Source organism: Aotus nancymaae, unplaced genomic scaffold (assembly GCF_030222135.1).
Source record: "Aotus nancymaae isolate 86718 unplaced genomic scaffold, 86718_ANA_hifiasm-v0.15.2.pri h1tg000036l, whole genome shotgun sequence".
NCBI lineage: Eukaryota > Metazoa > Chordata > Mammalia > Primates > Aotidae > Aotus > Aotus nancymaae.
Window position 1 is genome coordinate 82,617,239 of NW_026988450.1, and position 18,367 is coordinate 82,635,605.

The window sequence follows — 18,367 nt, forward strand, 5'->3', positions numbered from 1 at the left end:
AGTGGCTTAAATCATTCTCTCATTTTTCTCACTTGTAAATAACAAATAATTTAGAACACAAGAACAACAGAAGGGGAGTGTCTGCTCTTCTTAATCTCCTTTGTCCCAAAACACTAAGATCAGGAGCCAGATTCTCAGTCTCCTTCACGTCAGAAGCTAAGTCATTGGCATAAATTCCCATGCGAATTTCCCAGTAAAGAATAAATTAAAAAGCTGGTCACATCCTGAAATGTCATTATTTATTGAACTGATTAAATTTTGCACATATTCCAGGAAGTGTTTAGATGCTTTAATTAAGAGAATGTACAACTCTAGGTTTAAAAAAACCCAAACTGGAGAGTCACACAAAAGAATATCTTTCTACAATTATATCAGAAGCAGCAACTAAACTGCAGCCTGGACAAAAGTCTCTTTGAACAAATTGTGCCTTTCAGAAGCAAACTCCAGCCTCGAGAGACTAAGGGTAGTGCTGGTGCCAGGCTTCTAGTCTACTGGTCCGAGCCAGGCTGACTGCTGTCACCACCAGGTCTCCGCCCTGAGCTGGGCCAGGGAAATGAGCCCTCTCACCAACATCCCCAACACCACAGCTGCCTGGTACTGTGAGCTACCCTATTCCAGCAGGTCACTCTCTAGTTGCAAGCTCTGGCCTCCCATCCTCCTCTGCCATGTCTTCTCTGTAGCCCGCATGGTCTCTCCTTTATGCCAATGCTTCCACAGCCATCCTGGAATCTCAGATCTCCCGGACAACAAAATCCCCAACATTCACCTTGTCAGAGAGCGCACTCCTTCCCTCTCCATCTTTGACTATATTCTCCGCTAAGTCCTGATCTCCTGGACAACAAAATCCCCAACATTCACCTTGTCAGAGAGCGCACTCCTTCCCTCTCCATCTTTGACTATATTCTTCGCTAAGTCCTCTCAGGTGGAGGCTGCTCATGCTCTTAAGTCCCAGGTAAGGAGGAGGCCAGGCCTGGACAGGGCAGCAACGGCACCTCCACAGTAGAATAGGACCATTTCCCTGTCCTGTCCCTCCTATCCACAGTGCCAGACCCATCAGACAATTTGGCACCTGACCCTCTCCACTTAAATACTGTAATATCCTTCCACTATAAGGCCAAGAACCTTCCCTACCATTTCACCATCTATGGAGTTTCACTCAGTCATCCATATGATTATTTAGCAGCACCTGTGGGGCTAAATCCAAGCATTCCACTCTGATGACTATTGGTCCTCTGGCCCTCTCTTATTTTCAGTACCATTATTCTTCCATTTCTGGAGGATCTCCAGTTTGCATCCTCTCCCATTTTATCTCAACCCACCCCTAACTCTGCTCCTCTCTCCAGAAAGCACACTCCAGAGCCCAAAACTTAACAACTTTCATTGACAAAGCCCTCCATGTCCTTGGCCACTTCTCTTTCTCTCGAACCTGCCTGGCAAATCCACAGCCCAGCATCGATCCAAGCCCCAGTCCTCCTTGCTCTGATCCTGGGATGCTGAGGCAAAGCACAAAGCCGTATTTATTCTTATGGACACACTTCCAACTCAAGTATTCCCTAGTCAGTTCTGTCCAATCATCCAGAAGAGGAACTGCAATTCTCCATCCCATCCGTCTCATGAAGTCCCCTACATTATTGTCGACTTCCTCTTTCAATCACAGCCTCAGTTCTTGTCTCCTGCTTCATAATGAGAATATCAGGTACTATAAAATTCTTGTACTTAAAATTCTTCTTGTACTATAAAATTCTGTCCTTCTACACCTCCCTATGCTGGGCCTGATGCCAGCTGTGGGTGAGAGTTCCCCTCTGCCTTCCAAGACCCCTTTCCCCTCCTACAGTACCGATCCTCAGCCCTGCTAGACTCAATGCCCCTTTCTACAACAAGCCGTTTAAGATTCCTCCATCATCCTGAAGCTTTTTCAAAGCCCCTCAAGTTTTGAAACCTTGCATGGGTGCAAGCACCACTCCAATAAACACCCTGTTCCTCCAGCCTCCACGATCACACACCAACTGCTTTCCCTGTCCCATGGCTGAGCCTCCTCCTCTGTCCTGTGTCCCCTAGGTGGGGTATCCAGACATTCTTCAGGCTCTTCCTCCTGCCCAGGACACATATTATCCACAAACTGATGACCTTGCTATTTTTGTACCTCCAGCCCAGACTCACATCCTGAGCTCCAGCCTGGGATGCCTCCCCACAGGTAGACAGGACTGTGCATCCCGGTGCCTCCCATGCCTCCTGGCCGGGCCACTGCAGTCTTCTGCACAGATGGGAGCAACCAGCTCCTAACTGCTCTCCTAGAGCCACTGTCTGTTCTCCACTGCTGGTCTGCTTCCCACCAAGCCCACAACATTGTCTTCTGAAAACACAGACTAGATCATGGCGTCAGAGGTATACACCCTTCCAGTGGTCTTCTGTCTCACCTACAATACAATCCTGACTCCTCCCTGTGGCTTGCAGGTCCTGCCTCCCTCCCTCTCTCTCCCTCATTCTCTCCCTTTTCTGTCTTTTGCACTGACCAAATTCATTCCCTTACTGGGACACCTGCTGTGCCTCCTCATTCACAAAAGCTTCCCCAAGGTCTCCATTTGATCTTCTCATCCTCTTTAAGCACCACCTCTTCAGAAAGGCCCTCCTGGGACTCCTAGCCCCACCAAACATACAGAGCCATCAAAACTCCCTAACGGATTTCCCTGCTGGCATCAAATTGTCAGTCTGACATTGTATTATTATCTTTCCTACACATCTTCATTGTACTTTCTCCCTTCTAAAGTGGCACCTTTTTAGAGTGTGGACTTGAGGGGCATCATCCACTTACTCACTGTTCAAGTCCCAGCAACTAGCATCTAGCTTCTCCTCAATCATTACATCTTGCCTCACTGATTCTTGGCAAATCCTATTCTTTCTTTAGCTCCTTCTCCAACCATCCCCCTGCTCTCCTTGGACTTCTGCACCTTCCCTCTGTGCATCTGTCCCCTCAGCAAGTATCTTCTCCTTTCCTTCATAGCCAGGACTCTGTGGAGTCTCCACTTCCAAGAACTCACCAGAAAGAGATGCTGTTAGTGATGCCTGAGGTAGACAACAGCCTGGGATGCAAGTGGAGGAAGCCAGCATTCACGTCTCCTCCATCTTTCAAATTTTATTCCATGGGAGAGTAACTGCCCTATTCAAAATAATTACTGAAATTAAGATTACAAATCTAAACTAGAAAACTAAAATGAAGTCATCACTTCCTTGTCCCTCTTCATTACTTAGGCCAGTGGTTCTAAACTATGGGTGATTTTCCTCCCACACAGGCAATGTATGGAGGAACTTTCGGTTTCAAAACTGGGGGGGTGCCCAGGACACCCAGTAGGTAGAGGCCAGGGATGCTGCTAAACACCTTACAACACACAGGACAGCCCCCAAAACAAACACTGGCCTGGCCCTGATTGTGAGCAGTGCTGAGGTTGAGAAGCCCTGCCTCACACCATAGCATGCTGCTTCCTGTGCTCAGTCCTCTCCTGGCATTCCACATGTCAAGATCAGCTAACATCCTCAATCCAATGAATACTCTTCACTCTATCTTATCACTAGTACCACCAACAACACTACTACCAACAATAACAACATAGGTTTTCCACTAACTGGGCAGTTATCACGCATCAGGCACCTCATACATCAAGTTGTGGTTTCTTCCCTATAGCACAATGACACAGCCACGCTTAGCTTGTTTTATACAGAGGCTTGGGATGGTGAAGTAACTCTTCTGAGGTCACACTGCAAAACTAAGAGCTGAATCTAAATCTAACTCACATCGTTAACCCCAGGCTTTGCTACTGTCCACTGTAACTTCTATGCATTATATGACAATGTTGACCACATTCTCCACTCAAGATCTAGTCTTTTGGGGCTTCTGTGATACCACTCACTCCTGGTTTTTCTACTGAGCACCTCTCCAACTCAAACCCCTGTACAGCCTCCTCATCTGGTATGTGGAGTCCTAAAGCCTCACAAACACTCAGTCCCCTCTCTATCTCCAATATGCAGGTCCAGTGATGTCCCAAAGTATCCAACCTCCCCAATATATATGTGAGCTGAATGAACCACTAAGATGCTTACACTTGGGCAGCAAAAGAGCTGAGCTGACCACTCAGTGTATTTCAGGCTGCCGTGTTTCTATATTGCTCATTGGGGTACCTGGGAAGAAACAGAGGAATTCTGTCCTGATATCAAGGTTGTCTGGACAAATTTTACCAGATAAACATCACGGAGATGTGGCCTACATTTAATCATCTCCCAGATGCAGTTTTGATGCGCTCCATCTCCAAATTAATTGCATGTCAGTGGAATCAAGAAAGAGCACTGTTCTATTATTGGGGTTCTTTTCTATCAGCTGAGGTGGTGGGTGATTTTCCAAACAATCACCTTCATAGAGGCCAACCTGCCAGCCACCACGTAGCCCTCGCACCTCCGCTCACTGCTTCCCGGCCCCAACCCTGGTGGAGACAGAGGAGGAAACAGAGGCAGGAGGCGGCCGCCATCAGCAGAAAGACTGTCCACGAACACCAAATTCTTTAATTCTAGAATATTCTGCAGAGTAGACAGCTCAGATGAGTGTTTTCTGAAACTCGTAAATATTGTGTTCTTTTTTCAGGCAAAGACAAATGAGCTGCTTTCTTGCCCAGAGGATAAACTTAATTTTTAACTTCCTTTGCTATTGCTTTTTTAAAATCACATAAAATGATGTCTTTTCCTTCAATCATCTTCCAAAAACCTTGCAGGGTGTGAGGACCTCTACTTTTTTTTTTTTTTTTTTTTTTTGCGCTAAACTGATGCTGCTTCTCCTATAAAGACTTAATATGTAATGATGAACAAAGGCAAACTTCTTAAGGTTAAACTCAGGCTTAAAAATGAAATTAAAGATTCCTTCTGGGGTACTCATTAGTGGTAACTAATTCAGAGAGGAAAACATTCTTATATTATGTTTAAATTAAACTTAATATGATAATGCCCCCACATTAATTAAAACTTCAGCCTTTGCCACATGACTTTAATTAGAGAACAACAAATGAAAATATGTAATCTAGAACGAATGTATAACTATGCCAGTTAATTGACATCAAAGTTGAGAGAAATTAATTTCTATTTGAATTCATTAAATTCTTAGGCAAGGTACAGTGAAGGTCAACGGAAGACTTGGTGAATTTACTCATGGCACTGATATTAAGTGCACATCATAAAAACTACGAGTCCTCAAATCACAATTTCCGCAAATGGACTGATTAACCAGGTAAAAATACAGAATTTCAGGAGCAATTTAAAAAGCTGATCACGGAATCCTTTGCTCTTTCTGTAATGCAATATATTCAGGAGGAGTTTCAGGCATTAAAATATCTGCTCCTTTGTGGTGCTTGACGTTATTGAAAATCCAATTTCATTTTCAATAGTATAACTCCAAGAATGGCATATAACACTGGGTTAGGCAGTCACAAGACCTGCATCTGGCATTTGCTCAGGTGAGCCAAAGCTTCCTTAAACTCTCGGGTCTTGGTTTTCTCTTCTACTAGGTGAAAATGCTGAAATTCATGCTTTTTTTTTTTTTTTTTTGAGATGAGCCACTGCACTAAAGTTCATATTCTTAAAAAAGGCACTGAGTGCAGTAGGCAGAATAATGAGCCCCTAAAGACAGCCACACCCTAATCCCCAGAACATGTGAATATGTTACCTTACATGGCAAAAAGGATGCGATTCAGTTAAGAATCTTGAGAGGGGGAGATCATTCTGGTTTATCCGAGTGGGCCTAATGCTATCACAGGGGTCATTATAAGAAGAAGGCAAGAGAGGGTACAGAGATACAGTCTGAGAAGCTCCACTGGCCATTTCTGGCTTTGAAGATGGAGGAGGGGGCCACAAGGCAAGGAATGCAGGCAGCCTCTAGAGGCTAGAAAAGGCAAGGAAAGGGATTCTCCCCTAGAGTCTCCAGAAGGAATACTAATTTGTTAACACTTTGATTTTAACTTTGTGAGACTCATTTTGGACTTCTGACCTTCAGAACTAAGATAATAAATCTGTGTTGTTTTAAACCACCAAAAAGTGTGTGGTGACTTGTTACAGCAGCTAGGGAACTAAACACAGGCACTGAGGGATACAGATACGGATAAGGACAAGGAACGAAAGCAGCTAAATTATCCGAGGAAAGTGGATATGGAATAATTTTATTATACAGATTAACAAGTAAAATATGGACTAGAACTTTGCTGACATTTTCACTTCCTATTATCTTTTAACTCAGTGTCTGTCCTAGGGCCCAGCCAGAGCCCCAGTTCAGAGCCAGGAAATGCTTAAGGGTAGAAATTCACCGGAAGTCACATGCCAGCACTGAGGTGGAGGGTTCCTGGTGACATGGCATGCAATATTAGATCCTACCTGGGACTATCTGGATCTTATTTCAAATCCCAGCCCCTCTTCCCACAGAGCAAAAGGGAAAATGCAGCAGAGGAAACAAAGTGCATTTTATTATTAGCCAGGCTGATGTACCAAATCCTGATGAGAAACACTTGGTAGACAGAGTATAAGTGAGATCTTCCCATCCACCCCCTTCCCTCACATATGCCCCCAAATCTTGGGATCTGAGACACTCTGGATAACCAAAGGGAAGGGCTTGGAAAGAGGTCCCAGAGTCAGTCTTGGGTCAGATGAGCAACTTGCCTTGGGGACAAAGAAGTAAGAGAAAATAAACAGTACCCATGTGTGTGACTTTTCTACAAACTATCATATGACCACCAGCAAATGTGACCCAGTCGCTTGAGAGATGACCATGTCTCGTCCTTCTCCTCCCCTTTCTCTTCCTCCTCTCTAATAAGTGCAAACATCTACAAACATTAGGGGACATTAAACATGAGAGTGGCAAGGTACAGACACTGAATCAGGAGACTGGGTTTGGCCTGGCCACTTGCTCGCTGGGTGTGACCTGAGGTCAGTCATAAGCATTCCCTTCATTTCCTTATTTTACAATAGGAATGATTATGCCAAGCTCACAGGGCCACTGTGAGAGATAAATTAACATATAACAATCAATAACACAGCATTATATCACGTCACTGGAAGCATGTGCCAGTAACTCATTGAGCCCTAATAAAAACAATTTTAAAATTAAAATGTCTAAAAATCAAATACATCACTTGTGGGTTATCTCACAGTTTCTGGATTTTCTACTAAGCTATTTTCCCTGAATCTGATGTAAAACACCAATATACGAATATACATCCAAAGTATACATGGATTCATATTTATATTTTTTTAATATAGCACTTCAAAGTAACATAAAGATTCTAGCAGATGCCAAATACTAAGACTTCTTCTCCTTGACACTTCTGCTCTCACTGCTTTCTGTCGTTCCAGTTACCCACCCTTATACTTCAATAACTCTCTAAAACTGGAGGACACAGAAGAGGCACAGCCACCTGGGAGAAGCAGCTAACTCTGGTTCTGTGAGCTCCAGGGCATAGCTGAAAGGGATGCAGTCCCTCTGCTACAATTAGAACACAGAGTTTTGGAGGGAGCTGCCTAGCCTTTGCCCCAGCCTGGGCAGGAATAACAATAATACCACCAACGATTGCCTTGTTTAACACCAAGTCCCAGCACCTAGCATGGTGCCAGGTACACTGTAAGCGCTTGAGAGACGCGTGCTCCAAGTAGAAATATGTGGATAAATGTAATAGTGGATTTCAGCCATTCATCAAGCACTTACTGTCAGCACTCTCTGGGAATCTTAGAGCATGATATCAAATCTTTGCAACTGCTGTGGAGGCAGGTATGAGCCTTCCTCTTTGGAGGTATATAAACTAAGATTCAGAGAGGTTAAGTACCTGGTCCAAGGTCCACAGTGATCAAAAATCCCGGCCCAGGTCCATCTGACTCCCAAGCCTGTGCTCATTCCAATAACCCAGAGAGACTTGAGGGAGGGCTTGGAAGCCACTGGAAAGCCTGCTAAGCCCCATCTTCACCCTGCTACATGCTCTAGGAGTGAGCAAAAGATTCGTAAAGCTTAGCACCAAAGCATCTGAGCCTCTCACAGCCTGTGATTTACTGAACCAGTTCTTGGGCTAGCTTAATCAGGCGTATTTTAAGGGAAGGAAAGGGGCAGGCCCACTGAAGCAATACAAGTATTTTTTCCTTAAACAGCATGAAATGTGCATTTGTGTGGGAGAATGCCTCAAATCTATATTAATGAATAAGTAATGACTAAGAGGAATCTGTCTTCAAAGCATCAGATGCACATAAAATATAAGCCAGGAGTACAATATTTACATAGTTCTCAGTACTAGCTTAATTAATACAAAGTATTAGAGTTCTGAGGGATCAGTGCATCCAGAAGGGCCCTGGTGGCAGAGACCTGCCAATGTCACCCAGGGCCCTCTGGATGAGAGGTACGTGGGAGCCAAGATATTAGCTCATAAGCCAAATGTGCACATGTCCTCCAGTTCCACGTTCAGTGACATCATGTTAGCAGCTTAAAATTGGCCGTGGTAGAAGAATTTACACTTCAGGAATTGGCAAATACTAAGTCAGGTTGCCCCTCCCTCCTACTTGGGGAGAGCCTAAGCAGCCACCCTTCCCAGCAAGCTTTGGGAGCACATTGTAAACCACCCCAACTTCACAGAGAATGTCATACAGAACCCACACAGAACAGAAGTATCTAATATGAGAACTCTCAGCTCCTTTGAGGCTATTTTCCTGGCCTCCTCTGCAGCACTGTGCACGGAACCCCTCCCTGGAATCCCAGAATCCCTGTGGCAAGGCAGGCAAGAGGGTCTTTCAGCAATCAATAGCTTTGCACATGTCACAGTGTGACTCTCTGCAACACAGCTGATGCACAAGGAATCCCTGCACGTGGCTTAAGGAGACTATACAATCATTTTGAGAAAAATACATGTTATTTATGTTTTTTATGATGTTATTTTAAGACATCTTCCTTTATATCAAAACACGAGATTATGAATTCTCATGAAAATATTTCTGGGGGAGTGAGTAGAACAGATGGTCTTCCATATCCATGGGTTCAACCAACTACAGATTGAAAATATTCAGGAAAAATAAATAAAAATAACAATACAAAAATAAAAAATAATACAAATTGAAAACCAAAGTGCAGTAACTATTCACATGCCACTGACATTATATTATTTATTATAAGTAATCGGAGATGACTTAAAGTACACAGGAGGATGTGTGTAGGCGATATGCAAACACCATGCCATTTTATATAATGGACTTGAGCCATCTGTGGATTGTGGTATCTGCAGAGGGCCCTGGAACCAGCCCCTCATGGATGCCTAGGAACAACTGTGGATATATCTGTGTGTGTGTGTGTGTGTGTGTGTGTGTGTGTGTGTGTGTGTATCTCTGAAAGAAGAACCAAAAGCACCCCTGCAAAGATAAAATATCCCTGCTCCTGTCAGGGAATGCCAACTGATTACAGAGAGTCTCAGAAAGTTAACTGGAAACTTACAACATGAAACAGTTCAACCTCAGCACATTTTTTGCAAAGCAATGATGAAAGTTTGGAAGCACAGGGCAATGATGGTATCATCAGTCAGATCCTCACGCCTGTCCCAGCAGACACAGTAAACATCTATTTCCTGGGAATCCAACCCAAGAGTATGAAGGACGTGAAAAAGAATCCCTAACCTGCAACTCCAGTTATTTACTGGGGCTGTAAGCCAATCTATTCTCCCCTCTGTGATTCCTGGACATGGGGCACTGGGATGGGTCATAAAAAATAATGCAATTGCTCCACAAGTCTTAGATATGTTCAGAAAAAAATATTCAAAAGCAAGGACTGAACGTGTACTTCATGCACGTGTTTTTTCATTTAATCCTCTCTACCATCGTGGAAGATGGCTGCTGTGAACTCCATTCTACAGGGAAGGGCCTAAGAGGGAGAGCTTGGGTAACATGCCCAAGATGGCGCAGCTGAAAAAGAAAAATGCAGATTGGAGCCAGGGCCCTCCCCACTGCACATCCTGCTCCCCGGCTCCATAAAACCGCCATTAAGAAAGCGAAGGCACATGCTCACCATTACCCCAGATGGATGGCTTTAAAATTATCCTGAGTTTTCTGTGCTGCTCATCTATTTCCGTGCATCAGCCCTGTCACTGAAAGTGCTGAGGGATATAGTCGATTCATTTGTTTTACATTAAGATGCATTTCATGGCTATTACAGAGAGCGGAGCTTCATGCTGAATCAAAACTCCAAGCATCCCCAGCTGCAGCAGTCTACAATTCCACATCTCTGTTTACTGGGGGCAGATTTCTAAATCTGTCTTCAGCTTCAAATAGTCACAGGACTTAGGAAAGAGAAGCAGCTAACTGTGTGCTGCAATCATTTTTTAGCTGAATTATTGAAGTGCAGATATAAATACAACAGAATTCCTCCGTATGGTAACAGCACATGAGCTAAGCCCTCTCGAGTGGAAATATGTGATTATTTACTGAAAAAGCAAAAACCCACAAAATTTTAATAATTTAAAATGAAAAGAGGTTTTCATCAATCTCATTAGTTTAAATGTTCTAGAATGTCTTTTTTTCTTTTCAGGATGAATAAGTAAGAAGCGTACTCAATAAATATTTTTAGATACTCCAAAAAAGTCCACCAATAAATATGCTTATAATAGCATTAGGAAGAAAAATCTAAAAACTCCACAATGTTCAATAACAGAATTGTTAAAGTATTTCCATTTAACATTGAATTACAAAAAAGCCCTCAGAAATCATAATTAGGAAGACAATATATCAAAGAAAAACAAACTGCTCCTGTGAATGTGAAGTAAAGAAAGACAATGGTGAACTTTCATCTACGCGAACTTTATGCATGGACAAAGAATGGAAGGCAATACTGACAAGTGAGCACCGTTGGGGGTAGTAGAATTTGCGGGTGAATTTTCACTTCTGTCATTTTAGACTTCCACTCAGGTTGTTATAATACTAACCAGGCAAGAAGTAACGCTGACAAACAATGATAGGGACAATGATGACAACAATTATGACGATGAAGAATGAACGTCACCAGCAGGTTTACGCATCAGAACCGAACTGCAGGATGTCAGCTGCTCTTCCCAACAGGGGACGTGGCATAGAAGGAAGCGGGCAAGGCCCCCACTGGCTGGCCCCTCGCCTACCTTGCTGGATGAGCACCTCCGCTGCCAGCTCCCCGGTGCCCACATTGGCATACTCCTCGTTGGGGTGCTTCCTGTTGTAGTGCCGCTTCAGAGAGCCAGATATGTTGCAGGAGTAATGGCAATGGGCACAGCGGAAAGGCTGTGGGGACAATGAGCAGGGGTTAGGGAAGGTGAGCCCCAGATGTCTGCCTTCGTGGCTGCTCCCACCTGGTGAGCATCTGACACCCAGAAAGCCTGAGATGAGCAGGCCCTGTCACCTGTGATATGTTCTCAGGAAAACCACTGGGGCAGGAATGCTGAGACCTGCCTTTGCGGTGACCAACCAAGGGACTGGGACAAGGTGCCCCAGAGGAGAAGCTGTCTCTACTGAGGGAATCTGCTTTTGTTACTTCTTTTCTTTTTTCATCCACCTCATAATTTAGTTTTTGTTCAAGAAGAAGACAAAAAAGCAATATAGTAATCTATCATTTTTTTTTAAGTGAATGACATTAAAAGTGGCTCTCGTTACAATTAGTTCCCTGATATACAGTCAGGTGTCACATAACGACACTTCACTCAATGACAGACTGCATATACAACAGCGGTCACAGCAATAGTTTCTGCCATACAGCCTACAAGTGCAAGGAGGCTATACCTTCTACATCTGTGTAAGTACATTCTATGATGTTCTACAACTAAGAATTTGCTTAAGAACACATTTCTCAGAATGTATCCCTGCCATTCAGTGATACATCACTCTATTTGCTTCTTCAGCTAAATGAATTCCTCCTTGGTATTTGTCTGCACGCGCCAGCATACACAAGTGTCAACCATTAGGGAAATCCAGCAGGTAAAATCTATTTCTCACGCCCACCTGGTCAAGACAAGGTGCTTTCAGGATGAGGCCACACGTGAGTCATGCAGCCTTGCCTCTTGCACAATGCTTTGGAGGCTGCATAGATAGTGGGGCCAGGGAGACAGGCACCTGCTGGGCCCCTGGGGAAGCTTCATGAGACCTGGCCTTTGGCTAGGTGACAGATGTACATCCCCATCACTGACAAATGCCATGCCACAGTCCCTGGTCAGGAGCTACCAGCATGCTCCTCTAATCCATGTGCTGTATGATTCTGACAGTGCTCCAGGGACATTCAGGACTTGTTTGATGACCCAGCAGCCTCTCAGCCCAAGAGCAGAAGAGCACAGAGCAGCCACAATAGGAACAGCACTATGCATGGTTTACGGGACTCAGATGGAGAAAGTCCAGCCACACCTCTGGCCCTGACCAACGACGGAACCTCAGGCAACTCGTGAAACTTCTCTTAGCACGAACCTTTCATCAGGAAAATGAGGATCATGCCCATGTCATAAAGTTGTTGTGAGAATTAAATGATATCATATAAACCGATACCTAAAATGCCATATAAAGCATTTCTTATTGATTTTATCAGCAATTCTATCACAATTCTTACTGAGCATCTGGAAGCCGAGGTAACACTGCATCTATTAAGACCTCAAACACTACCTTTACTCCTCGATTGTCCAATTCATCAATCTTTTCACCACTATCGCCCAGAAAAGCTAAACCAGTGACAGCAACGTCTGAATGTGAAGTGCACCAACAGTAGAGAAAATGTCCTCTCAACACTGAAGCTTTGATCAGCTCCTCTTTCAAGGTTTCTTCCCTTCAAGTATAAAACTGAGATGAAGTCTTCCCATAGAAGCAGATGGCAGAGAGGGAGAGAAAGTTGGGGAGAGAGGGAGGAGGAGAGGGAGAGAGGGGAGACAAGGAGAGGGAAGAGAGGGAGAGAGAAGGAGGGGAAGGAGAAGGGGAGAGAGAGAGGGAGAGAGAAAAAGAGAGAGAGAAAAAAGAGAGAGAAAGAAAAAGAGAGAGAGAGAAAGGAAGGAAGGAAGAAAATGAAAAGGAAAATCTTCCACCTCACCCCCTCCTAAGTCACATTCCTTTCTCGTAGGTCCCTTGCCCACCACCTGCTCCAAGAGCAGTTCCCCCTGCTGCCTTCATGCTGTCACCTCCCTTTCTCAGGCCTCTGCCATCTCCTAGAAAACAACTCCTGGGGGTGCCCCCTGCTCAGACCTCATGCTCCCCCATCCCATCTCCTTAGGCTGGCTGCCATATCCCACTGTGACAGTTGTGACATTGTCATGCCACTGTCACCAGGTTCTGCCAGGGCTCAACTTTCTAGATTTATTTATCTGCAACCCAGCCTTAATGTGAAACGCTGGATCTCTCTAAGGTGCTGGCCTTCGCTGGATTTGTTCTGCTCTGGTTCCAGTGATCATTTTTGCATTGTTAATTGGTGGATCTATATGTTTTGTTGGGTCCTCTCTCCTGAACGGCAGATTCTCTCCTGAACCATAGACGGGAATTGTCAACTGCCTTCCAGGTATCTCCACAGGGATGTTCTACAGGCATCTGACACTTCAGACACATCTTTCTATAATATCAGTTAGTCATCAAAGACAGAAACCCAACAGCCATCTTTGGTTTTTCCTTCTTTCTTACTATTCAACTTACCAATGAGTCTTGTCCAGTCTTCCTGAGAAGGCTTTTCAGAGTCTGCCCCGTCCTTCTCTCTCTAGCACAAAGAAGGGGACCCTCCCAGCCTATAAAGGGAATACTGCCATCCCCAGAAGGGCCATTCTTGGAAAGACACAGGGCAGTGAATGTGGTCGGTCTAAACCATTCCCCGGGGACTTCGCCCTACACCAAGGCCACACTCTGCTTACCGGATGCTTGTGCCGCACCATACCTGTGACATTTCTACACTCAGTCCCTCAGGTAAGGAATCCGTGGAGTTCGGCCCACAGTGTTTACTAAGACAAAATTCGTCAGGCTTCCTCATCTACCTACTGTGCAGAGAACAAAGGGTCTAAAATTCCAATATATGATTACCGCAAAGTTAAAAAAAAAGCTAAACCATTTTCAATTGCTTTCATCTCTAAATAAGCAAATAGCATGAAGATATTATTTTTGGAATGCTAGCATTTACAGAGAAATCAAAAAGAAAATGAGAAAATGCTACATTGCCAGCATCAGGCAGTCAGTGGGCATAAAAGGTAGCGAAGAAAAAGGGCAATGAAAATAAGAAACAGTCCTGCAAACCTAGCTTCAGACTCGAGAGCCCATTTCACCCTTCTTGCAGCAAAGCAGATAAATAGCTTCTTGTGAGTTCCGCTCCTTTTCTTCCCCATGCCCATCCATTAGCAGAAGTGCTAATGAGAAGAAAAATTGCCAAAATGTGAGCATATTGGCAAAAAAAGTGTACATGTGAGCCCAAATGAGAAATCAGTCTCTGAGCTAGCAATTTCCACCAAAATTTTCAATTCTTAAAGTTGAAAGAAACACTTGACCTGGCTTATGTAGCCTCTCCAGCAGTCTGCTGTCTACTTAGCCTCTGCTTTGATTCAGGGCTTCAAAACATGCCCCAGCAGCCTTTTCACTGCAGACCAGTGCAGGGGAAGTTAGGAGGACAAACCTCCCAGTCTCCTTCCTTCATTGGTCTTGCTTCTATCCTTCATATCCATTAGAACCTCTACATAAAGTCAATTACCACCCGTTTTCTACTGGGGACCTTCTCTCCCGAAGTAGGGGAACTGAGCCCCATCTAGGCTCTTTAAGCAGAACAAGTCCTGACCTGTGAGGCATTGCCACAGGCCAGCAGAGAATTCCCCTGGGACTGACTCAGGGGAGGAGACAGATGGAGGGAGGGAATGGCATCGCTAAGCCACTGCCAGGCATAAAACCTGCGATACTGCAAGTCTCAAGATTTCATTTATGAAGCATATATTTACCGACCTCTGACTGTCCTCTGACCCCAGGGATACATGGCGAATGAGGCAGATTCATGATTCCCTAAATATACACAGGCTTGGGGACTTAAATATCAACTCCAAAGATTAAACGCTATCTGGGCAAACTAAATCATAAAACCTGGTTTCTAAGTCAGAAACTTGCAAACAGCAAATGACACCAGATCTCAAAAGGGAGGTTATTTATTCAGAGCTTTCAGGACAGAATCTGGCCAAGAGTTGGGAGGAAGATATAAACTGGCTCCAGGGCTCATCTGGAATGCAACATCAAAGTTCTTAGTGTGGTCCAAAAAGTAAGACAGGGAGCCCATTAGCATAGCTATGACTCAATGCTGCACAGAAGTTCTTAACCAAAGTAACAAGAGGTAACGTGATAATTATTACTGATTTATCTAATTTTTACTGAGAGCTACTATATGCCAGATAGTTCTAAATGTTTTTCACGGATTCATTCCTCTAAGTTTCACATCAAACTCCTATGTTATGTGTAATTATTATCCTCATTTTTACAGGTAAGGAAACAGAAACAGAATGGTTTGAGACTTGCCCAAAGTTTCATACTCTCCTAGCCTGGCTACTTGCTTTGCATCAGATTTTGGGCCCCAGGCCCAGTCAACAATAAAGAGATGATTTGGTTTTTCACTGGCCATTTTCTTTCCCTAGTATGTATCTCCCTAAAAGCGCAACTGAGAGGGGCACAGGTTGGTATTCTTGGGTCTCCTGGATGGACATAAGGTGCCCCAGATCTAAGTATCAACCTGTAGAACAAGAAATCCCACGGTGGACTGGGAGAGATGTGGGCAGTTACTGGTTGTAACTATGAGGCAGGGACTTGGCAGGAGAGAAGACGAGGGTCAATACCAGCCAGGCCAACACGGTGTGCTGTGTGCTAGGTCAGGAGAGCGATGTTTGGTAATGGGAACCCCTGGTAGGTGTCAGGCAGGACAATGCTCAACTTCCCATTTGGAAATATCACTCTGGATATTTGGAAGTTAAATGGAAAATGGACCTGAAAGGAACAAGACTAGAGGCAAGAAACCAAGTATCCAGTTAATTGCAGTGATACGGACTAGAGATATTAAAGGCCTAAAACGAGGCAAGGGAATAAAAATATGGGAAAAGAAGAGAACATTTAAGAGAGATGGAGAAGGTAAAATCAGCCAGACCTGATGGCTGGGATAATGTGTGAGAGGGAGGAGATGGAGCCTCTAGGATGACTCCCAAGTTTCCAGCATGGATGGCAGAGGGCCAGGAAGGCCACCAGCAAAAAGGAAGTCATACGGATAATGGGAGGGAGAGGGTGCATTCCTAGAACTCTGAACATCCCAGAGGGTGGGTCTGGAACTTAGAGGACAGCTCTGGGCTGCAAGTGCAGATCGGAGCACAGGCAAGTATCAGATGTCCTAAGACTGGGCGCAGCCACAGAAAGAGTATATAAAGTGAGAAGAGAAGCAGGATTGGAACAGCACCCTGGAACCCAGGAGCAGGCAGGCAAAAGGAGGTGGACTTGGAAGGATGGGAGAGGACAGCAGGTGGGAGAATCAGGGGAGTCTGGAGTCACGGGATTTGAGGAATAAGGTCCTCCAGGGAGGAGAGGATAACAGAGCTGAGTGCTCTAAGAAATCCAACAGGAAGGGCCTCCCCAGTGTCCACTGGACCTGGCAATCGGGGGGTGGCACCAGTAACCTACCAAGAGGAGGTTCAGCAGCATGAGAAAAACAAAAGCCAGGCTTCAGCAAGTCAAGGAGAAAAGACGAGGAGCACAAGCTGGACTTCAGGTCATGTTCCTTTTTCCAAAAGGTGGCATCAAAAGATCTTTCTCAAAAGGTACCTTGGGCTGAGCACGGTGGCTCATGCCTGTAATCCCAGCACTTTGGGAGGTTGAGGTGGGCAGATCACTTGAAGTCAGGAGTTCCAGATCAGCAAAACAAGTTTGCCAAAATGGCAAACCCCCTTCTCTACTAAAATATAAAAATTAGCCAGGCGTGGTTGCACATGCCTATAGTTCCAGCTATTTGTGAGGCTGAGGCATGAGAATTGCTTGAACCTGAGAGGAGGAGGTCACAGTGAGCCAAGATTGCACCACTGCATTCCAACCGAGGTGACAAAGTGAGACCCTGTCTCAAAAAAAAAGAAAAGATTAAAAAAAGGTATGCTGAAGATTTACAATTTGAGTTGAAAGAAAAAGAGACTGAATTTGTTAAAGCTGAAACTCTTTAAGTCTTTATTTTTATGTCAAGAAAGCAGGTAAGATGGCACCAGCACACTATAGTCTGGGTAACAGAGTGAGACCCTGTCTCTCAAAAAACAAACAAACTAGCAAACAAAAACAAAAACAAAAAAACAGGAAAAATGTACTTTTTCATAATTTGAGAATTTGCTGTTTTGGTTCTTTAAACAGAAAGAAAGAGAAGAGAAGAGGACAGGGAGTCATGTCTCACACGTGAAAGTGGATTCTGAAAAGCCTGATTAGAAGACATCTAAAAACATCTAACTACATTAAATGATCACATTTCCCATCGGCCTCAAGGAAGGGACCTACAGGAACGTTTTAAAACAGATGAGAAGCTGGTGATGAGGTAATGTTCAAGGTCGCGACACTGGAACTGACTGCAATGCACAGGATGGCTTCTTGGTAAAAGGAGGCTTCATCAGGTAAGATTTCTGCAGTCTAATTTGTGCAACCGAGTATGGTATTAAGGTGACACATACATCAAAATGCCCAGAGATCAGATGTGAATCCACCCCTTTGTTGATGGGCCTACCTTGGAGAGGGTGAAGAAGAATAATGGCAAAGTGCCAGGTGACACTAGTGTGTGAAACCTGGGGCCACACATCACCATTTCAACCTCAGTTTAACAACCTGGCCGACATAGTAATAGAGATACAGACAGACAGACATTCAGAAGGAGACTGACTACCTGTCTGGTATCAGAAAATGTGGATTCAAATGCAGAAAAAGGCCATGTAATGGTTAAAACCTACGTGAAGTGGACTGGTTGATACAAGACTATTTATACAGTGCTGACAGATAGAAGTGGTGTTATTAGAATGAGGACGCCTTTACAGCACAGAAGGACCTCCTCAAGGACACGAATGCATTCTACGTCAAGCAAGGTAGAATGGAGTGCGGCAGCATGAAGAAATCAGGAGCAGAAGAGGGTCAGGTGTTAGGCCTACCACTAAGAGCGGAGTCACCCTGGCCAAGTCATTAAATCTCCACTGCTTTTGAGTCCGTATCTGAAATGGGAGAGCAAACCTTCCCTGCCTACCTGATGGTGTTTAGATGGGGGATCAAAAACACAGTGCAGTGTACGACGGCGCTTTGAGAATCGTAAAACACAATAGGCCTCACGACTGTGGCCTTTAATCAGTTCGTTAGCATATTAGTACAGGCAACTAGC

General features: G+C 44.5%; 1 protein-coding gene across 4 annotated transcripts in view; it reads right to left on the reverse strand.

Annotated features, from left to right (window-relative positions):
• The window catches only part of ZFAT (zinc finger and AT-hook domain containing), a 257,157-nt gene that overhangs the window by 65,865 nt on the left and 172,925 nt on the right, over positions 1 to 18,367 (reverse strand). For all 4 annotated transcript variants that reach the window (XM_021675915.2, XM_021675914.2, XM_021675917.2 and 1 more), the window contains one exon: positions 11,157 to 11,295. In XM_021675915.2, coding sequence (XP_021531590.2) covers positions 11,157 to 11,295 — 139 coding nt within the window. The remainder of the gene's footprint in view (positions 1 to 11,156; positions 11,296 to 18,367) is intronic.